The sequence below is a fragment of the Chlorella variabilis genome (assembly GCF_000147415.1).
Source record: "Chlorella variabilis unplaced genomic scaffold CHLNCscaffold_2, whole genome shotgun sequence".
Taxonomy (NCBI): domain Eukaryota; kingdom Viridiplantae; phylum Chlorophyta; class Trebouxiophyceae; order Chlorellales; family Chlorellaceae; genus Chlorella; species Chlorella variabilis.
The window spans coordinates 2,519,035-2,540,379 of NW_005435086.1; the positions used below are offsets into that span (position 1 = coordinate 2,519,035).

The window sequence follows — 21,345 nt, forward strand, 5'->3', positions numbered from 1 at the left end:
ACAGCTCATGCCACCCCTTTGCTTGGCTGCAGCGTTCAGGCAGGCTCGGGACGAGTGGAAGTCGCGAGCCGTAAGATCAACAGGCAACGGGGCCATCGCAGCAACTCTACTCAGACAACGGCACCGCCGAGGGAGTGGCGGCCATGCCCGGCACCGAGTGGGTGGCAGCCCTGACGGTGGCCAAACTCAAGGATGAGCTGAAGAAGCGGGGGCAGCCCGTGAGCGGCAAGAAGGCGGAGCTGGCGGCGCGACTGGAGGAGTACATCAAGCAGCATGAGGTGGGCGCGCGGCAAGTCCCAGCTCCGTCATCGCCGCTCCGCCCGTACCTGTGTGTTTGTGGTGGTGGGGGCGGCGGGGGGGCAGTGCTGCCAAGACAACACCTGGTGTGGAGTCTTCTTTTGCAGGGAACTCCCGAGCAGATGGAGGCAGCCCGGCAGGCGGCCGAGGGTGTTGAAGCTGGCGCAGGTGATGGCACTGACTCGGCAGCTCCAGGCGACGACGAGGAGGCCGCGGCGGAACCAGAGGTGGCAGTTGAGCCTGCTCACGCACCCAAGGCGGCGGCAGCGGCAGAGCCAGCCGCTGCAGCTGAGCACCAGCAGCAGTCAGAGCCTGCCGCAGTTGCACAGCAGGAGGACCAGCAGGAAATGGAGGTGGATGCAGATCCCGCTGAGCAGGTGGCAAGCCAAGGGGCCGACTCACCTCCAGCAGTGGCAGATGGAGAGCAGGTGCCTTTGGCAGAGGCGGGAGAAGATGGCGGCATAGCTGGTGCCACCCCAGCGTCTGACAGGCAGGGTAAAACGGAGAAGCGCAAGCGCAGCAGCAAGCAGCAGCAGCAGCAGCAGGGTGGCAAGCAGCCTGGCAAGCCGGCAGGCGTGGGGAAGCGGCCAGGCAAGCCGGGCAGCGGCGCCAAACGGCCTGGTGGTGTCGGTTGGCAGGGCGGCCGGCCTGGACCCAAGCGCCCCGGTGCGAATGCCAGCGGCGGCTTTGGTGCTCTCACCATGGCCGATATCAGCGCCGATAAGCTCACTCTACTCGCCAAGGAGAACTGGTCGGCGGGTGCAGCAGGCGATGATGGCAAGCGACCGGCATACAAGGCTGAGCTGGTGGCCCAGATCTATCGCGAGGAGCTGGGCGGTGACAGCAACAAGCCGCCTACCAACCGCAGGTGCGTGATCGGGGCCCAAACGCGCTATCGTGGCATGCTGTGCATTGTAGGCTGTGGAGCATCGCAGCTGTGTCCGCTGGCTATGTCGTGTCCAGTGTGTTGGGGAGACTTGCGTTGTGCAGCTGATGGTTGCGGTTTGCTGGCAGCTGCCTATCTGCCTGCCTGACTGCCCTCTGTGTGCTTGCTGCCACAGGGTCCAGCTGCTGGAGATCAGCCAGTACCTGGAGAACTACTTGTGGCCGCACTTTGAGGCAGGCATGGCGGGCTCGGCCGCCTACCAGCACCTCATGAGCATGGTGGTGATGGTCAATCAGAAGTTTAGGGAGCAGGTGCCCGGCTGGGCCTGCTTTCAGCAGCAAAACAAGGTGGGCTGGCAAGCTTGGCGGGCATCGCTCGGGAACAATGCACCCCATTGTTGTCCGACAGTTGCAATCAACAACTTCTGGTTGTGGCTGTTTCTTAAGCTGCTTGCCTGCTTGTCTTGCCCCTCTTCTCACTCCATGTGCCAATCCGCGCCTCCCTGCCTCTTCCCCTGCGTGCCTGTTTGCCTCAGGAGGACTTCCCCACTTTCTTCCAACACGTGCTGATGGTGAAGACGGAACAAGAGGCGGGCGGGCGCATGCGAATGCATGAGAAGGTGGCCTACTTGGTGTTTGCTATCAATGCTTTCCAGGTGCGCTGCAACTTGCTCAGGGATTTGTTTTACTACTGGTTGAGAGAGTGAATGTCACATCAGCGCCAGCCTCTCTTCTTTCCTGCCAAGTGGCTAACCCAGCGTGCACTGTGTGTGCCTTCGTGCATTACGGTGGTACAGTCGCTGGAGGACGAGGCGGTGCGGGCGCAGGTGCTGCGTCTGGTCAGCCTGCCGCTGTGGCACGCACTGAGCAGGGGCAGGCTGCAGCTGGAGCTGCACGACCAGCCGCAGGTGAGCAGCAGTGCTGCGGGAGGGCAACAACAAGATGGGGCAGGCTCCTGTCCACAGTCAGTGGCCGGCTCTGGGCACTCGGCGCCTTCCTGGGCCTGCCGCCGCGCAGTGTTGCCAGGGAGGCGTGAGGAGCTTGTGCATGTGCCGAGCGTGTATCCCTTCCTCCCTTCCCGGGATCTGCATGGTTCACCTTTGCATTGCTTCAATACATTTCCGCAGCTGGCCAAGCACTGGCGGCACCTGGCCAAGAAGGAAGCCAAGGCGGCACAGCAGGAGGGCCATGTTCCTGTCCACCAGCGCCCCGAGGCCACCTTCCTGCCAGGCAAGCCCTGGCCCCAAGCCGGCCAATCCAGTCTAACAGTCAATTCCAGCAACCTCACCTTTGTGGTTCCATCAAGCTGCCCACCACCTGCGTGTTTCAATTGTGCTACCTGTGCTGCCGCAGGTCTGCTGACCGAGTACCTGGAGGTGCTTTCGGCCGTCGTGCCCGAGGAGCAGGCGATGGAGGAGGATGGGCAGGAGGCGGCAGTAGGTGGCAGCGGCAAGCTGGACCGCCAGGCGCTGCTCTACTGCGAGCGGTTTGTGGAGTTCCTGACTGACCTGCTATCGCAGGTGGGGCAGCCGGGAGGGTGGAGTTGGGAGGACAAGGACAGGGACGGGTGTGATTGCTTGCTGATGGTGGTGCTGCTGGCAGGCTGCTGCCGGCGCCTGCCTGATGTTCTGCTTGTTTGCCTGCCCCTGCCCCCACTTACATCCACTCTGCTTGCCTGGTGCAGCTTCCCACTCGCCGGTTTGTGCATGCCGTGCTGGAGGACCGTGCCGTTCTTGTCAAGTGCTACATGTCGCGCCTTTACACACATCCAGAGGGCCGCCTCTATGTGCAGGTGTGGCGGCAGCGGTGCGCTGTTGTTGTGGTGCTGTTCAGGAGGGTAGGGGGCTGGCTGCTTGATGGGCTGGACGTGAGCGCAGCTTGCACTTGCAAGCATCTCCTTTCCTCGCACCCCCTCTGCAGCTGGTGGATCTGCTACGTTTTTACCTGTCTTTCCCCATCCACGACCACACCGGCGACCCGTTGAGCGAGGAGGATGTGACCGCGGCACACTATGAGCATGTGCAGCAGCTGCAGCGCCTCTTCTTCAAGCATGTGCCCAAGCTGCGCGAGTTGGCTCTGGCAAATTGTGGCACTGGTAAGTCATTGACTGGGGCGTAGTGTGCTCAGCAATGCCACCCCGTGAGCTGCCCTCCCTGGCTCTGCCGACCCTGCTCTGGCGCCGATCCTGATGGCGCCCTGCGTTGCCTCGCTCGCAGTTGAGAAGCGTGAGGTGCTGCGCAAGGAGCTGGCGGCGCTGAACCCTGAGGAGCTTCGCTTCCTGGTCACGCGCCAGCTCAGGTGTGCGGCTGTGGATGGGTGGTGGGCGGTAGGTGGGGCCAGAAAAGGGGGGTGTCCTGCCAGCCAGCCCAACCGCTGGGTGTGCCCATGAACTCACTGATCCCCATGCCCATGCCTGTCCGCTTGCCTGGCCACATGGCCACAGGCTGGTGTCTGACGACGACCCCTGGGCTGATGATGCGGGCTTCCTGGCGGAGGTCATGATTGCCACCTACGAGCACCGCCGCTCACAAGTGCGTCGCCAAGGACGGCGGCCGCCTGGGCTGTGACGGGTGCAGTGGCAGCTGCAGTTGGACCATGTCCAATGCATGGCGCCGGTGCCACTCCTCCAGAATGCAATGTCCGGCCATACACTTGTTGTGCTTGTTTGCTTTGTTTATTTGCAGGCGGAGACGATCAACGAGATGCCACTGTACCCCACTGAGGCGGTGCTGTTTGATGAGAACCAGGTTCCCACGATGCATTACACAGGTGGGTGTGCCGTGTTGAGCTGGGCTGGATGGGCAAGATCGCAAGGGCGCAGAGACTGCACTCCTCCTCCTCTTCCATCTCTTGCCTTCATGAACCCTGGCCCCGCACTACTGAACCCTGGCCTCGCTGTCGAAGCTGCAATACCTCTAGCTGACTCTCCCATGTTCTACCAAATCCGCCGCTGCTGCAGGGGAGGGCGTGCTGGCCCTGCCCAAGCTTAACCTGCAGTTCCTCACCTTTGCCGACTACATGCTGCGCAACTTCAACCTGTTCCGCCTGGAGGCAACCTACGAGATACGGGAGGACATTGCTGACGTTCTCAAGCGCGTGGGGCCCTACCTCGGCGACGACGAGCGGGTGGGTGGATGGGGCGGCTCCATGCGGAGCAGTCTGGGCAGGTCAGCATGGCGAAGGTCATCCCAGTGCGCGTCTCTCACCCTCGTGCACTGCTGCAGGTCGGGTTCAGCGGGTGGGCGCGCATGGCTCAGCTCATTGACAAATTTGCTGTCACCGAGGTGCGCAAGCCCAAGGTGGGCGAGAACAAGCCGGCTGCAGTCACAGGTGAGAGAGCCAATAAGCAGGCCAGTTCAGCTCAAGCGCCAGCCTGGCATGGCTGCGTGCGCTTTGTCGTGCCTGGCATCTTGCGCCTGTCCTTGTCAATCTTGTGCGCAGATACCCTGCGGCCGCATTCTTCCCTCCGGCTGCTGCCAACCTGTCGCGCAAGCCCTGCTCACCCGCCTGTTCTGCAGCCGAGATCACCATCAACCTGGCCACCCTACGGCCCGATGTGCGGGCAGAGTGGGACGAGTTGAAGCAGCACGATGTGCTCTTCCTCCTCACTATCCGCCCCCCCGACTCCATCACGGCCAACTACATGGCGCAGTCCGGACAGGGCGTCGGCAAGGAGGGCGGCGTGGGTGTGATGGAGCGGTCAGGACTGCAGTATGTGCGCGGCTGCGAGGTGATCGAGCTTCGTGATGAGGGTGAGTATTGAACAAAGGGGCGCCAGGGACACAAATACCTGCTGGCGTTGTGCCACACTTTGCGGTGCTGGGAGGCATCTTGTTTGGTCTGGTGCTGTTCAGCCTTGCCTGGCACTTGGCCGCCACCAAATGCCGCTTTGCACTTCTTCTTCCCCCACAGATGGCAAGCTGATGAACGACTTCACAGGACGTGTGCGCCTGGACGAGCGCACGCCGCCGGTGGGCGCTATCCGCACCGTCACTGTGGCCCTGGACACTGCCCAGTACCAGATGGACATGAACTACCTTGCCAAGCAGCAGCAGGGGGGCGGCGCCAGCGAGGACGTGTATGGCACCTTCAACATGCTCATGCGCCGCAAGGTGGGTGTGGAGCAGGGCACAGGGCCTGCCCGCGGCGATGCTTGGGGGCTGCCCACCAGCCTACATGTCTGGGAACACCTCCTCAAATGAACTTGCTGTGTACTCGTTGTCTCATGAACAATGCAGGCCAAGGAGAACAATTTCAAAGCGGTGCTGGAGTCAATCCGCGACCTCATGAATGAGGACTGCGTGCTGCCGCCCTGGCTGCACGACATCCTGCTGGGCTATGGCGACCCCGGTGCCGCGCAGTACAAGCACATGGATGGCTGCCTGCAGACTGTGGACTTCAAGGATACTTTCCTGGATGCTGGTGGGTCAGCGGCGCGGACTGGTTGTGTGGGAGGGGTTCCATTGAGTAAATGCATTGTACAAGCCATGAAGCGAAGTGCGCAGAATGGGTGGTGTGGGTAGGATGGTTCGTGGTAGGATGGCACTTGCAGGATGTGGGTGACCCTGCTACTGCACCTCAACGGCTTTTGCCTTATGCTGTGCAGACCACGTGCGCGAGGCATTCCCAGGGTGGAAGATTGAGTTTCGGAACGGCAGCCGCAGCCCGCAGCTTGAGCGCCCCTTCCGCATCACCTTCCCCCCGCTTAAAGAGGAGGAGGAGGCGGTAGGCGGCAAGGTCAAGCGCAAGCCGGCAGATGATGGCGCGGCGGAGCAAGCGGCAGGCAGCAAGGGCAAGCTGGTGGTAGAGTCGTACACGCCAGTTGACCCAGGCCCATACCCGCAGGACCTGCCGCCGCAGAACCGCGTGCGCTTCACGCCGGTGCAGACACAGGCCATCATGAGTGGGGTGCAGCCTGGGCTGACCATGGTGGTGGGCCCACCAGGCACGGGCAAGACGGACACGGCGGTGCAGATCATGCACATCTTGTACCACAACTGCCCCAGCCAGCGCACGCTGGTGGTCACCCACTCTAACCAGGCCCTGAATGATCTGTTCAGCAAGGTGGGTGGGGCTGCAGGTCCGACTCCTCTGCGCGCGTCTGCTGCTGTCCCCTACGTTAGCTGCAAACATCACTGCCCGCTCGCCCCGCTGCCCCGCAGATTGTCGAGCGCGACGTGCCGGCCCGCTACCTGCTGCGCCTGGGCATGGGTGAGGCCGAGCTGGAGACAGACCTGGACTTCAGCCGGGTGGGGCGCGTCAACGCCATGCTGGCGCGCAGGCTAGAGTTGCTAGCAGAGGTGAGGCACACGGTCTGCTGGGTTCGATGTGCTGCAGTCGTGGACAGCACCATGTTGGAGGCAACTTTTTTCTGGCTGCCTCTTGGTTTGGCTAGCCCCGCTCTTTTCCCGCTTGCTAGCTATTTACTCTTGTTTTGCGGCTGGCCCACGCCATGCAGGTTGAACGTCTGGCTAAGTTGCTCAAGGTGAGCGAGAGCGTGGCATACACGTGCGAGACGGCAGGCCACTTCTGGCTGCTGCACGTGCTGGCACGGTGGGAGAAGTTTGTGGCACAGTGCAGCACCAGCAAGAGTGCAGACTGCGTAAAAGGTGAGTGCGTCAACCTCTGCTGCTTGTGGGCCTGGCTTGTGAGCCTGTGCAGGCAGTGTTTGTATCGCACAGTGCCTCACACCTCTGTTTGCCCCTCCACATCGCGGGCGCAGAGCTCTTTCCTTTCACCGAATTCTTTGCTGACGCGGCTCAGCCGCTGTTCAAGGGGGAGCGGTACGAGGAGGACATGGAGAAGGCGCAGGTGACCCTTGCCAAAAGTGGGAGGGGGGCGTTGCAGCAAAGTTGGTCTTTACCAGCAGGGTGGCCATTATCTGCTGTGCTCCCCGGCCTGCTGTTTGTGGTTGTGGGGCAAGACCATACGTCGCTCCCTTGCTCGCTACCCCTGTAATCCCTCCATGCCCTGTGCCTCTCATGCACCAGGGTTGCTTCCGCCACCTGCGCACCATGTTCCGCGAGCTGGAGGAGATTCGGCCCTTTGAGCTGCTCAAGTCTAGCGCCGACCGCGTCAACTACCTGATGACCAAGCAGGCCAAAATCGTGGCCATGACTTGCACTCATGCAGCTCTCAAGCGCAAGTGAGCCTGGAGAGCATAGAGCGTTTCGTAGCGGGAGCTCTGGGTGCCCACATGTTGCTTGCAGAACATTGCAAGATCGTCAATGCCCATGTCACCCCCTGCCTGTGGTTGGCCTGCTCCCTCATCGACGATCACTGTGTACAGGGAGTTTCTGGAGCTGGGTTTCAAGTACGACAACCTGCTGATGGAGGAGAGTGCTCAGATCTTGGAGATTGAGACGTTCATCCCCGTGCTGCTGCAGGTGAGCAGGCGCGGCCAGGGTCGCTGTTGTGTTGTGTGGTGGTGGTGACGGCATGGCACATCCTCTGTTTTCACTTGTCCGGTGACTTCATCCCCCTCGCACCCTCTGTGCCGCTGGCTCAACGTTGCTGCCTGCCCGCCTGCCCTCATTTCTCTGGCTTCTTGCCGCAGCGCCAGGAGGACGGCCACAACCGGCTGAAGCGCGTGATCCTAATTGGCGATCACCACCAGCTGCCCCCAGTGGTGAAAAACATGGCGATCCAGCAGTACAGCCATCTGGACCAGTCCCTGTTCACCCGGTTCATCCGCCTGGGGACACCCTACATCGAGCTCAATGCGCAGGTGTGACAGCGAGGGGGCACTCTCGAGGGGCAGGATGCAGCATCTACTTCCCCCCTGTGCGTTGCCCCGCCCTTTCACCGCATAGCCTGATGCCGTGAAGAACTTCCACGCATGCGTTACAGGGACGAGCACGTCCCACGCTGGCCAAGCTGTACAATTGGCGGTATCGCGACCTGGGCGATCTGCCCTCTGTCAGCCAGGAGCCCGCCTTTGTGACCGCCAACCCTGGCTTTGCGCTCGACTTCCAGCTTGTCGACGTTCCGGACTTCAATGGCCGCGGCGAGAGCTGCCCGCTGCCCTACTTCTATCAGGTGCGGTGGGCGGGCTAGGGAGTTGAGGGTGGCAAGGCTGCGGAGGGGCAGCGAAGCGAGCAATCTGTGCGACGGATGTGGTTGGGCCATACTCAGCCAGCGTTTGCCCATTTCAGCATCGACCCGTGCACACTTGCCCGCCTGCCTGCGTGCAGAACCTGGGCGAGGCCGAGTACCTGGTGTCTGTGTACCAGTACATGCGCCTGCTGGGGTACCCCGCACACAAAGTTTCCGTCCTCACCACATACAACGGACAAAAGGCGCTGCTGCGCGATGTGTTTGAGCGGCGCTGCGCACACCACCCCGCCTTTGGTCGGCCCGCAAAGGTATTGCGGCGGGCGTGCTGATGTAGGGCTGCGTGTGTGTGCTGTGCATGTGCTGGATTGCATGTGGCCTGCTCTGCCTGCGCGGCGACCCCCCGCACCATCGCCCCCCCGCCCCCCGCACACAACCCACGCCCTGCAGGTAACCACTGTTGACAAGTTTCAGGGGCAGCAGAATGACTATGTGCTGCTCAGCCTGGTGCGCACCAACCACTTTGGCCACCTGCGTGATGTGCGCCGCCTTGGTGAGTACAGGCAGAGTGGGTATGGGTGGTGTCGTGTATGTGTGAGGGGTGGTGTGTGCATGTGTGTGTGGTGGGTGTGGGGGCCCGCAGCAGCCATGCGGCTCCTCTGGCAGCCTTGCTGATTGAGGCTCTGCTAGCACCCCGCTGCACCCGATGTTGACAACGATGCTGTGGCACCTGCTCCTTCCGCTGACCTGCCGTCTCAAGTGGCCCCTTCTGTGCCCTGTCCCGCGTGCAGTGGTGGCCATGTCCCGTGCTCGTCTGGGCCTGTACGTGTTTGGCCGTGCAAACCTCTTTTCCAACTGCTACGAGCTGCAGCCGACGTTCAGCCAGCTGCTCGCACGGCCGCTGCAGCTAGCGCTGGTGCCAGGGGAGCATTATGGACACTGCAGCCGGAAGCTGGACGCAGTGCCGCCGGTGCAGCTGGTCAGCGGCGTGGAGCAGATGGCGGGGATCGTGCAGTTCATGTGCCAGCAGTGGGAGGAGGCGGCGGCGGCCTGGGCCCGCAGTAGTGCGGTGCAGGGCGGGAGCGACGTGGCAGCGGTTGCAGCTGGTGCAGTGGAGCAGGCGTTGCATGCTACCGCGCCGGCAGGGGAGGGGCAGGAGGGAGACGGTGAGGAGGGCGAGGAGGAGGAGGGCGGCAGCGAGGAGGAGGGCAGCAGCGGAGTGGATGAAGAGGAGGAGCAGCAAGTAGGAACCGCGCCCATGCAGCAGGGCTGACAAACCTGCATTGCAGCCCGGCCGGTTTCACAAACTGTTGGCACCACTGTAAGCAAGGGGCATCAAGGATGAGTTGGCGTTGAAACTGGAGTGCGGGACAACCGGTGTACCGCTAAGCCGCTATGACGGTTCCTTGCTTCTTCTCTCTTCTTCTTCTTCTGCCGCTGGCAGTGCATCTTTGGGCCTGTCAGTATGCACGGGCTGAGACTGCGGGTTCAGCTAGCATGGGAGCAGCAGGCCCATCAAAAGTTTTGGTGAGCGGTCATGCCAGAATTAATGCCTGCACTCATGCCTGCACTCATGCCTGCACTTGACGAGCGCTTACTTCGCCTCCCATCATCACGCTGCCGCAGGTGGCAGCCCGAGGCTGGCGGCCAGAAGATCGGTGACCTGCTGGATGAGGTAAGCGCGATAGGGGATGCTGTCGACTGCCGCCGCCGCTGCACTCCCATTGCTGTCGCCGCCACCGCCGCCGCTGGTCTTCTACCCTTGCGCTGCGCAGCTGGGCGAGCACCTGGGCCTGCAACTGTCTCAACGAGCCCGCTTGGAGGCCACTTTAGAAGGATTCGCGCTGCTGCGGAGTAGCAGGATTAGGCTGCTGCGGGAGGGCGACGTGCTGGTGGTGAACCTGGGCAGGAAGCGTGGGGCACCTACCCCGTCGGCAGCCAACGGCGCGGAGGAGCAAAAGAGCAAGAAGTCCAAGCGACAGGGTCAATCAGTAGGTGCAAACAGCATCTCAAGTGGCACCAGCAGCAGCAGAGGAGCGGGCGGGGGGTCCGACAGAAGCGGCCGTGGCGCGATCAGCAGCAGCAGCTGGACGGATACCAGCAGCAGTAGCAGCAGTGAAGCTGCAGACGACAGCAGCTCGGATGCTGCTGACAGCAGCGGTAGCAGCGAGACCGAGGGCACGGGTGCTGTGGCGGCGACCCATAAACAGGAGCAGCAGACTCCGGCCACCAAGCTGCCTGCTAGTCCCAACACCGCGGTGCGCATTTGTGTGCCAATGTTTGTCATTGATGTTTACGGGGATGCTCATGATTTTCCGGTTGCCAGGCAGCCAAGCATAAATCGTCCAGCAACTCATCCTGGCCTGGGCTGCAGGTGAAGAAGCCCAGCAGGAGTGCTCGGCGTAAGGCGGCGAAGCGTCGGCTGCGGCGCATGGGTCTGCTGCCCCAGGGTGGTCGCCAGCAAGAACCACAGGGTGGCGCTGCGGTGCGAGCAGCTGAGGGCGCTGAGGGCGCCTCACGGCCGGCTGTCAATGTGCAGGTTGGGTTGCGCAAGCAGTTGGGAGCAGGCGGCAAGCAGCGGGGTACGCCAGCTGGCGGCGCGCCGTTGTCTGCTGACACTGTGCCAGCATCGGCGCAAGTGCCTCGGGCGGCAGCAGCTGGGCAGCGGGCGACCCTGCCATCCAATCAGGTGGATACTGTTCCTCCAAAGTTGCAGACACAAAGTAGGGCAATGCACTGCCGACAGGGCTCGCAGCACCCATCACAGATGCAGCAGGTGTGGGCGCAGGCACCTGCACCGCCTGTGGCTGGCAGTACTACCCCCGCTTTGGCTGTCACAGCTGCGGGATCGGCCGAGCCCATGTCGGAGGCGGCCTTTGGGCAGCTGCCACTACTGGATAGGGCGCCTCATGTGGGGGATGTGCTGGCGTACCGCCTCTTGGAGATTGGGGCGGACTTGCAGCCATCGGTGTCGGAAGTACGCTTTGGCAGGTGGGTTGCTGTTGCTTTAAAGCCGCACTGCAATGCAACAGATGCACCAAGGCGTGTTGGTGCAGGGCAGCCAGTATCTGAATGTTGCATTTCTCCTTCATGCACGGCTATGGCATGCAGGGTCATAGGCGCAGATACCGCCACGAAGGCCATCCTCCTTCAGCCACACCCTGACGCTGCCGTGCATCCATTGACCTATCGGCGTGCCAAGGCCCTTGCCCTGCGCCAGGCAGAAGCAGAGGCAATCGACCTTGGCAGCGAAGAGGAGGAGGAGGAAGGTCGGTATTGGCTGGCATAGTTGCTCTGGTTGTTGTGGGGAAAACACCTTCAATCGACTATTAACAAGCATCCTGCACCTGCACACTACTGTGTGGTGCAGATCTGGGCAGTCAGTACGACAAAGCAGGCATGCTGGTAGCGGAGCTTTCTTCGTTCGTGGAGCTTCGCATACTTCAAGCACCAAGGGCGGCAGGAGACGAGAGTCAGTCCACTGCAGCACCCGCATCGGCTAAGCCGGCAACTGGCATTGCACCTGCGATTGCGCCAGTCCCCGGCGGTGCACATCCTGCAGCTCATGGCAAGGAGGTGCCCGACGACGGGCTTGGCCCTGCCGCATACTCCCAGCTGGGGCCGCCGCGCCCAGTCAGCAGGGATCAGTTGATTGTCCCGGAAGGCGGCTGGGCATCGCTGTATGAACAGCTGCGGCAGCGCAGGGAGCAGCTTGCGCAGAATGCTGCAAAGCAGCCAGCAGCAGCAGTGACGCCACACACAGTGCCATTGCAGCAAGCAGATGATAGCGGCCTCCCTGGCACAGCAAAGTCTGCACCGCCGACCACGCGCAGCCGCAGCAGCGCAGAAGGAATTGGGGGCCGCGGTGCCAGCCTGACACCTGGCGCCACCCGGCCGCGTGCAGGTGTGCGTCGCACTGCACTGGGTCCTATTCTGCGCATGCTACGTGATGCGCAGGAGCTGTCCTGAAGCTGGTAAAAGTTCATTCACAGCTCCGCTACTGTTCATGCCCCTCATGTGAAAAATGCAACAATGTTGAGAGGGGTGGAGAGTCATAGCGAGCGAAAGGAAGGTATGCACTTTTGCATGTGTATTGTAGGGCGGGCAAGGCAGGAACCTGGCAATTAGGCGGTTTTATGATGGAGCGAGTGTTGTGACAATGGCAATGACGGCGGAGCAAGTGTAACTGTACGATAGTGGAATCAACGCAGGCAAAGCATAAGCAGGGAACAAGTGATGCAAGCATCAATACAGGATCCCGCAGCCAACGGCAGGGCCGTGTATGAGAGGAGTGGCAATGCAGGCCAAACATAAGCGGGGCACATGTGGTGCATGGAATGAAAACCAGTTTACAAAATTCCTGCTAGGGTTGCACCTGGCTAAAGGGCGAGGCCCCTGTTAAACTTCCGGCCCGCTCAGGGAGCTGGCAGGGCTTGGCAGGCCCCTCACCCTCTGGCACTTGCCGCGCTGCACGTGCCCGCTCGAAGGGCGAACCAGATGGGACGGGACGAAGCACAAAGGGAGGCCGCTCATGCTGCCATCGGTCGTGGGTTGGTGGCGGGGCGGATCCCTGCAACTCCCGACTGCTGATCGATCTGCCGCCCGCACCATCGGCAGCCACTGCCGCAACCATCCCAGAGTCCACGGCGCTGCCACGATCAGTGGAAGCTGCGTGCATGCCGGTGCTCGTCTGTAATGGTATAGATGGCATGGAAGACAGCTGCAAGTGCAAATGTGGGTGCGGTGGAGGTCCAGGCACGACTGCCAGCAGCTCCACCAGCTCAGCGGCAGTGGGTCGTGTTGTCGGGTCTAACGCAAAGCAGCGTTGCATGATGGCCACCATCTCTGCAGGACACTCGTCAGGGACGCTGCGAGATGCAAAGCAAAAGGAACCGAGCACACGCGGTGGAAGAGTGGGCAGCGAAACAGGGGTTGCTAGGTGGTGAGGGAGGTGAGAAGCAGGCAAATTGCTGTCCGCACTCACATTGGATCGCGCATCTGCCCTCGCTGCGGCATCTCCCCCGTGGCAATCTCCCACAACACCTGCAGGCCCAGGCGGTTGTACCATGGGTGTGGGCAGCCTTGTGCGTTGAAAGAGGCGAGGCCCAGCCAGGGAGACAACGCAGCCGCACATGTCGCATCTCCCCACGGGCTAGCGCCCGGGAGCAGTCAACGAGAGGGCTGCTGGCAAATGCAGCGCACCACTCCAAAGGAGAAGATGTCGGCCTTGGCGCCGCATCGCCGCCCCATTAGCAGCTCGGGTGCAGACCTGCGCGGCAGGAAGAAGGGTGGGCGAGTGTCAAGTGGAGGGCCAGTCATAGAGAATAGGCAGGTGTTGTGCAGCACTTGCAGCACCATGCTGCAACGAACAGATGCAGCACACTGTGAAGGCCCTGCAGGGCACCAAATGCACACTGGCGAAGGATCCGAGCAAGCCAGCAGCACACTCACCATGCCAGGGTGCCAACAGTGCCGCTCACGTAGCCGCCTGCCATGATTTTTGCCAATCCTACGTCCCCCAGCTTGGCAGTTCCGTCCCTAGCAAGCAGGCAGGGTGTGAAGGGTACCCCGGTGGATGGGGGCGGACGAACAGATTGTGGGAATGGTGGGGGCTTGCTAGGGCAAAACTGTGCTCACGTTCGTGCATGCACAGTGCAAGCAACACGTACACACCAAGCTGCAAGCCAGACAGCCAGCGGAACACCCCCCCACCTCTGCAGCAGCACATTGGCGGACTTGATGTCGAGGTGCACGATGCGGCGGGAGTGCAAATAGACCAAAGCCTTGGCAATATGCAGTGCAATCTGCACCTCAGCCAGGTAGCCAGACAGGCAGAAATCGGGCAGGGCGCTCAGCGAGTGCACAGCAGGATGCAGGAAGTGGTGGCAATGAGCCCGCTGGAGGCACCGCTGGCGCCACATTGCACATGCGCGTCGCACGGTGCATGTGCACACACCTTTTTGCCTTTCCGGTACCAGTTGACCTTCTTAGCAGCCAGGTTCTGCGTGAGGTTGCCGCCCTCCATGTACTCAGTCACCAGCACCAGTCGGCTGTCTAGCACACATGCACCCTGCAGGCGGGCCAGGCAGGATATGAAGGCATGTCACAAACACAGGCAGTCAAACCGGACAGGGCTGGTGACGGCAAAAGCTACAGCAGAGAGCAGCTAAGCCTGTTGGGCAGCCCACCCAGGCAACAGTTTGCACAACACTCTGCCCTGCACCTGGAACTGCAGGATGTTGGCATTTCTACAGGCCCGCAGGATGGCAATCTCCTGTGCAAAGGCCGCCTGGCTCATCGCCCGCTTCATGTGTGACACGGTCTGCGCAGACAGGGCAGCATTGACCGCCAAGACCAGACGGGGAGCAGAACGGTGTTGCTTTCTGGCATGGCACGAGGTGGCGGGGTGGCGGATCGAGGGGTACATGTGTCGCACACCATCAGGCCAGCAGCCCGGCTGTGGGGGGCACCACGCAAACGCGCATTGAAAGAGTGACAAAACTCACTCACCGTGCTCAGCACTTTCACAGCCACTGGCTGCACTCCGTTATGCATTGCTTTGTACACAGTGGCAAACCCACCGCTGCCCAGCCGCCAGTCACTGCCATCTGGCCGCTTCATGATCTGGATGTCTGCGGCAGGAAAAGGAGAGGGGCAGCAGGGTCCATTCCCTTGCCACCAGCAGTCAGCTGGCGGAAAAAACAGGCAGGTGAGGCACGTCACGGACAGCAAGCAGCCCTGGCGTTCTCACAGACGCAGCTGCAAATGCTGGCATAGCTACCAAAGGCAGCGGCATTGCAGGCCCGCACCCTGCGGGTCGATCTGCCAGTCTGGCAGAATCTGCTGCAACTCCAGATCGGTAAACAACGGCTCGGCATCGGCACCATCACTGCTGCCTCCCCCGATACTATCCCTTGTCAGGTCTCGTGCGCCACTGGTTGACCCGTTGGGTGGCGAGCGCGGCGCGCTGGACCCATTGCGGACGGAACGCGGCGCACTGGAGCCAGAGGATGGCAGCTGCAGGGTGCCAAGCTGCGCCAAGAGAGTCCCATTGTGCGGTGGGTCAGATGGCGGCTGCTCCGCATCCTGCACAGACTGGCACAATAGGACAGCCTTAGGCAAGCCAGGGGAATAGCAGCAAATCGAGGGCCAGGGAAAACAAGCTTGGGGTGCAGCTGTCATGTGACAGCTCCACATCGTGTAATCCCCATTGGCATGCACATGGCTGCCGCTGTGGCGCCAGGCTTGCCTGCTGCGCCCACTCGGCCTTGTTCTCATCACTGAGCTGCTGGACCAGGCCGGCGGTCACTGCACGCCTGGTGCGCTGGCGCTGCCAGGCAAACAAGCCCACTGCCGCAATGGCGGCAGCACCCACCACAGCTACCGGCACTGCAACCGCCGCAACAGGAAATGAGCTGCTGTCGCTGGCTGGAGCACTGGCTGCCGTCGCTGCCACAGCTTGGCAGTTGCTGGCGTTGGATGGCTCCGGCTTGTTGAGGCACATAAAATCGCCAGCTACGCACAGCGACAATGTGGCATCCTGGGGCAGCGTGATGCACATGTCAGGGTTGCCAGGCTGCATCACAATGCGCTCCAACGCTGCCAGCTGTGTCCAGCTGGCCGGCACGGTGCCAGTGATGTTGTTGCCGTCAATATACCTGCACACAGCGCGGGGCAGCAGATGGCCAGGTTGGGAGAGCGACGGGACTCAGCTGGTCAGAGACTCAATGTGGGGGCCGAGCGACAAGTATACTGGCTTTGTTGGGATGTGGTGGGCACATGCTGCAAGGCATGCCAGAGAAAGCGGCACTAACAGCTGCAACCACTCACAGCTTGGTCAGCTGGCTTGGATAGGGGCCCCACTCAGGTGGGAGCGGACCCGACAACCCTGTTCTAGAGGCGTTGATCCGCTCCAGCAGTGGAAGGGCATCCGGCCTTGCACCCCAGGCAGCAGGCAGGGTGCCGGTCAGGCCCGGATTGTCTCCAAGCGTCACCTCCTTCATTACAGTGAACGATTCCGGGGCAGCCCAGGCATCCGGCAGCATGCCGGACAGGTTGTTGCCATGCAGCCACCTGCAGTGACAGGGAAGCAACAACAGGCTGGAAGTTCGCTGGCAAGGTACCTCCGGTTCTCAACCCGGGAGGAGAAGAGGCAGGGGAGGGGGCGCATGCGTGCAGCACTTACAGGTACTCGAGCGCTTGAGTGCTGTTCACGGTTCCATACACCAAAAACGCCTGCGTGCCCCAGTCAGGTGGCAGTGTGCCTGCCGATGTAGCAGACGGAGGCCGCCAGGGCGGGCAGGTGAGAGTCAGTGGGCCTGATGCTTCCCAAGCAGCATCAGGCATGCATGGCAGCAGCCATGCAAATGGGAGCAAAGAGGAACCACCAAGACTCACCAGTAAATCGATTGTTTTGCAGGCCTACCAAGCTCATTGTGATCTGCGGCCAACCAGAACAGCAGCATGAACACACTGGAGAGCACATCAGCGGAAGGGCAGCGTGTAAACAACAATGGTATAGGATGCTGCTGCTTTCAATTCTCACCATTCCGTTAATGTAATTTGGCAGCGGCCCTGTGAACTGGTTGCCACCAATGTTGCTGCAGTCAGGCAGCAGAGCACCCTGTCAGACAGCACACCCCTTTTTGAATGTTGGCAGCCCGCAGGCCAGTGCATGTGGGCACCACGGCGGGAGTTGAGGAGGCCCACTCACAACTGCAGGAGGTTAATGAATGATGTATTGGTAAGGGCGAACGAGTTGGGGAAGGTGCCCGTCAGCCGGTTGTTAGCCACCTGCAAGTGAACGTGCCCCAGAAATCTGGAGTTGAGGATGACTCAGGTACACCACCGAGCTGGAGCGTTGCTGCTAGCTCCTGTCGCAGGGTTACCGCCAGCCAGCACCTGAGCACTGCCTGCCTTTGATGCCTTGCCATACCAGCCCGCTTGCCTGGATGTTAAAGAGGCTGTTGAAGGCGGGACCAATGCTCCAAGAGTCGGGGAACGGCCCTGTGAACTCGTTGTCATTCAGGTCCAGCTCCAAAAGCGCCGGGAAGCTTTCTGGATCTCCCCACTCCACTGGCAGGTCGCCACCCAAGCTGTTATTGCCCAGGTGCAGCACCTCCAGGAACTGCAGCATTTGTAGGCTGGACACCAGTCGCCCACGAAGCGGCACCCTGCACCCGCGGCAGCCAAGCTTTCTGCACATGGCACCAGAGTGGGCGTGGCGGGCAGTTAAGTCATCCAGGGAGCCAATGCACGGCAGGCAGCGGGCTGTGCACAGTCTGGCTGCTGCCCTAGCAGGGCCAAGGGTGGCAGTGAGAGGGAAAGCAGGCACTGCTGGTCGAGCGACAACGAGCCTGCAGCAAGGGGCAATCCAGAAGGCGGCGCTGCAAGGCCGCCACTTGTTCCTGGGCTCACATGCCGGTCACGCGGCTGCCCTGCTCCACAAAAGGGCTGCACTGGATGCCGCCCCAGGTGCAGACGGGCACGCCGGGCTCCCAGCCAGCCAGCCCCCAGGCCGCCGCCACCCCATCCCAGTTGGTGATGCCAGCCTTGAAGGCTAGCAGGATGCCCTCCTCTGCACGCTTATGGCAGGAAGGACACGGCAGGCCGGCCGGGTTCAGGTGTAGTGGGGCGGCGGGCACGGTGACGCGGCGGCAAAAGGCGGTGCCACCCCTCCCCCCCCGCCCCTCCTCCGCCTGGAGCCGTGCGAGTCAGACTCGGGCGTGCCGGAACCGCTTGCCTGAGTACGTGGGGGACACCTGCGTGGGCGGGCTGGGCGGGGGTGCCTGGCTTTCGCAGACCCTCCCCAACGTCAGCACCAGCAGCACCAGCCGCAGCATGGCTCCACCGGGACGTAGAAGCAAACTACAGGCCTGTCGCGTGCGCCATGGGCGGCGGCTGCGGGTGTTTGCGCCTGCGGCGCGAAAGATTAATATCCTGCTCTGTGTCCGGCCTGCAGAAGCGCCCTAGAAACCCAAACTAGGAGCCGCCATGCTCAGGAGCGTATGGTTTTGAAGGCTACAGGCTAGGGTCGCCAACAAAATCGTGGAACAGTCTGGTTTCAAGATTCACAACAGGAAGAGCCACTTGGTAGCATGGGCACCGCCGGGTGCGCTGCGCCGCAAAACGCAGCGGGCAGGCCTCTGCCCGCCGGCGCAAATTTGCTCAAATGAAGGCAGCAGGCAAGATCCGCATGTGGCTTGACTGGAAGCAAGAAATGACTTGCGTCTGTTAGCGAGCGCAGGCCATTACCAAATGGTCGCAAGCACGTCTTGCCAAGTGTGACCGCTGGCGGGGGTGTTTTGACCGTAACTTGACGCACCACTCAGAAGCAGCTCCTCCAGCCTTGCATGGCATTTTGGTAGCTCTATGGAGCACATTCATGAGAGCACATTCACGGGCGCTTGCATGGTGGCACGCAGGGTTCTTGCTAAAAGCCGAGTCTCGGGGGAGCGCATGCAGATCGCGGTCCATGACAGTATCGATTGTCGGTTCGTGAGACTGAGTTCGTCGAGCGTCCAGCGGCATGCTGCTCTCTCTGCAGCACCCGCGCATCCGCGCGCCGGCCTTGCCAGGGGTCCTGAAGCGCTCACGCGTCGCTCTCGCTGCGAGCAGGGGCCGGGCGCGCCGCATTGGTGCAGTCGCGTCAGCGGCAGCGGGAGCTCCTCACCGTGACGACGCCGACACAGGTGGCCAAGGCGGCACCCCGCTTGACAGCACTGGCAAGACCATGGATGGGGAGATGCAGGGAAAAGTAGTGGAGCTGCAGCAGAGGCTGTTGGAGGCGGAGCGCAAGCTTCAGGTGGGTGGGGCAGGCGGGCACTCTTCCAGGATGGGGCACCGTGCTTCAGCAGTTCTGGGCACAACTGGCGCTCTCGTCTCCAAGCTGCGTTGTCTGCAGGAGGAGAAGGAGCGCACCACCGCACTGCAGCCCTTCCTTGTAGCGGCCCCAAAGCGTGGTGTCATTGGGGAAAGCCGCTATGCCAAAGCTCTACGACGCTCCATAGTGCAGGCCTCGCGAGACAAATCGAGGTGAGCTTGCATGGCAGAGAGGAGTCGGCCATCAGCATCAAACGTGCCCTCAAGCTGCATGCTCCTGTCCGTGCATGCATGGCGCAGGAAGCCTGTCCTGATTTTCGGCGAGCCTGGCCTGGAGAAGGACAACTTGGCGGCGTAAGTTTGTGCAATGGTTGGCACTCTTGCTTGCTCTGCTGGCGACTAGCCCCGTCCCCTCCTTTTTGACGTGCAGGCTCATCCATTTTGGCTCTCCCCACTATTCTGCACCATTTATCCAGATCGATTGTGAAAGGTGACGGTGCTGATCGGCAGCAGGACGGGTAGAAGGCGGCAAATGAAGAACTACAAGTGCATCTATGCATGCTTGAATGCTGCTGTGGTGTGGCGCAGGCTGGACGATGACGCCTCGGATGTCTATGGGGCCGGCCTGAAGAAGGGGTGCGTTTGCAGTCGGGTCTGTTGCTGCAGCGTCCCTGGGTTACCATCCCTCGGCCTCTCAGCCAATAGTATTGAGCGAATCTCCCAACGCGACACTAACGATACCTCCGCCTCTGTTCCTGTAGCTTGCTCTACTACTTGCCACCTGAGGTGGGAACGGAGCGGGCGACACAGACTCTCAGACGCCCTTCACCTGGCCACCCACCGCTCCTACACCGCCTACCCCATGTTCCCGCTGCAGGGCACCCTACTGCTCAACAACATCCACAAGGCACCCAAACCAGCGCTGGCGCTGCTGCAGGCGACAGTGGAGAAAGTCAGCAGGTTGAGCAGCGATGAGGGCAGGTGAGCATCTTTGTGCCCTCCCTCACGACGTGTCTGCCTGTGTATTGACAGGGCTTACAACTGTTGCGGAACGCGCTGTTGCCTCCCCCCACTTTGCAGTTGCGCCGCCTTCCCGCGCATTCTGCTTGTATCAGAAATCGCACTGCCCCAGTTTGCTGACCTGGCCACTGTCATCAAGGTATGCACGGGTATTTTCCAAGATAGCTTGTGGGTGCGATAGCCTCCTGGCACTGAGGCGGCCCCTGGTCACAAGCGCAACAAATCATATAGCACCACAAACCATGTCGCTGCTCTCCGCATGTCTCTACGTGGTGTGCTCCGCGCCCTCTGTACGGCATGCAGGTGCCACCACTGCGCGTGCGGCGATCAGATGTGCGGGCAATGCAGGCCTTCTTCCTGCGCAACATTGCACGCCAGCGTGACCTGCCCAGGATCACGCTTACCGACGAAGCAGGTGGGTTTGAATGTTTCCCCGGCAACTGGGATTGCGCAAGTGCCACTGCCAGTTCCCTGCATTGCCATCTTGTTCACCAGCTGGCCCAGAGCCCCTCTCCCCCTTTCCTCGCGCAGTGCGCCAGCTGGAGAGCTACAGCTACCCGCTGAACATTGTGGAGCTGCAGACGATGGTGGAGCGCGCTGCCACGCAGGTGGGTGCCAGGTGGAGGGCGCCCAGTGGTTCTTGCTGGCGGCACCCTGCGCCAGCCAGCCCATGGCAAGCCCAGGACTTGATGGGGGCTGCCTGTCTGTTGAAATCAACCCCGATATGTATTGTGTTGGTTCCCTGCTGCCCGCCCGCAGGCCTCCGACTCGACAGCATCTGGCAACCTGTTGACAGAAGAGGTGTTCTGGTTTGCAACACAGGCAAGCATTCTGAGTGCGGTTGACCATCCCAGTTGGCACAAAGGTCTTCCACCCGCAGCTCCTCAAACGTGTGACGGATGACAACCTGGCTGCTGGCTCGGCCAGTGACCTTGCATGCTGTGCCAATCCTTCTTGCAGCCCAAGGATATGCTACGCTATAACTTGCTCAAAATCCCACAGCTCCGCCGCTTCCTGCGCAGCAGCCTGTGGCCTGAGGACATCAACCACAAGTGAGCTGAAGTCGGGTTGTTCTCTTTTTGTACCTGATGACCCTTGTCTTTACTGCCCATCGTTTCTGGTAACTGTTAATGGTAAAATGTGTGTGCAGATTTACAGTTTATGCCTTTGCTGCGCTGGTGTTGCTGCTCTTCCTCGGGCCCCAGGACAGGCGAGCAAGGATGTGGCGGGGGGGGGGGGGGGGGGGGGGCCCCCCCCCCCCCCCCCCCA

The 21,345-nt window shown here is 61.5% G+C and overlaps 4 protein-coding genes across 4 annotated transcripts in view; 3 read left to right on the forward strand and 1 right to left on the reverse strand.

Annotated features, from left to right (window-relative positions):
• Positions 1–992: 992 nt before the first annotated feature.
• Positions 993–9,572, forward strand: CHLNCDRAFT_29663 (hypothetical protein). The gene is made up of 27 exons (XM_005851286.1): positions 993–1,165; positions 1,359–1,530; positions 1,722–1,838; positions 1,980–2,090; positions 2,310–2,442; positions 2,536–2,702; positions 2,867–2,974; positions 3,103–3,277; positions 3,399–3,498; positions 3,626–3,713; positions 3,867–3,951; positions 4,142–4,308; positions 4,407–4,512; positions 4,701–4,934; positions 5,095–5,294; positions 5,421–5,604; positions 5,789–6,246; positions 6,345–6,482; positions 6,641–6,791; positions 6,905–6,993; positions 7,173–7,327; positions 7,472–7,568; positions 7,739–7,909; positions 8,032–8,220; positions 8,376–8,546; positions 8,686–8,788; positions 9,027–9,572. Exons 1-27 carry the CDS (start codon positions 999–1,001, stop codon positions 9,506–9,508), a joined length of 4,518 nt encoding a protein of 1,505 aa, XP_005851348.1. The 5' UTR covers positions 993–998; the 3' UTR covers positions 9,509–9,572.
• Positions 9,573–11,095: 1,523 nt separating this feature from the next.
• On the forward strand, positions 11,096–11,524 carry CHLNCDRAFT_138244 (hypothetical protein; the record flags this gene model as incomplete). Its single annotated transcript, XM_005851287.1, has 2 exons — positions 11,096–11,226; positions 11,347–11,524. The coding sequence occupies 2 exons, from the start codon at positions 11,096–11,098 to the stop codon at positions 11,522–11,524; spliced, it is 309 nt and encodes a 102-aa protein (XP_005851349.1).
• A 1,691-nt stretch (positions 11,525–13,215) lies between these two features.
• On the reverse strand, positions 13,216–18,077 carry CHLNCDRAFT_50123 (hypothetical protein; the record flags this gene model as incomplete). The annotated part of the gene is made up of 13 exons (XM_005851593.1): positions 13,216–13,278; positions 13,438–13,504; positions 13,687–13,773; positions 13,948–14,039; positions 14,192–14,305; positions 14,459–14,557; positions 14,746–14,867; positions 15,457–15,893; positions 16,066–16,308; positions 16,949–16,950; positions 17,171–17,432; positions 17,653–17,819; positions 17,997–18,077. The coding sequence occupies 13 exons, from the start codon at positions 18,075–18,077 to the stop codon at positions 13,216–13,218; spliced, it is 1,836 nt and encodes a 611-aa protein (XP_005851655.1).
• A 528-nt stretch (positions 18,078–18,605) lies between these two features.
• Positions 18,606–21,345, forward strand: part of CHLNCDRAFT_56815 (hypothetical protein) — a gene marked incomplete at its 5' end in the record, with an annotated part of 5,401 nt that continues 2,661 nt past the window's right edge. The window contains 13 exons of the mRNA XM_005851288.1: positions 18,606–18,681; positions 18,755–19,039; positions 19,139–19,269; positions 19,357–19,410; positions 19,487–19,546; positions 19,645–19,692; positions 19,818–19,842; positions 19,934–20,037; positions 20,137–20,215; positions 20,380–20,491; positions 20,608–20,684; positions 20,836–20,898; positions 21,037–21,128. Of these exons, the coding sequence (XP_005851350.1) occupies positions 18,607–18,681; positions 18,755–19,039; positions 19,139–19,269; positions 19,357–19,410; positions 19,487–19,546; positions 19,645–19,692; positions 19,818–19,842; positions 19,934–20,037; positions 20,137–20,215; positions 20,380–20,491; positions 20,608–20,684; positions 20,836–20,898; positions 21,037–21,128 (1,205 nt within the window). The remainder of the gene's footprint in view (positions 18,682–18,754; positions 19,040–19,138; positions 19,270–19,356; positions 19,411–19,486; positions 19,547–19,644; positions 19,693–19,817; positions 19,843–19,933; positions 20,038–20,136; positions 20,216–20,379; positions 20,492–20,607; positions 20,685–20,835; positions 20,899–21,036; positions 21,129–21,345) is intronic.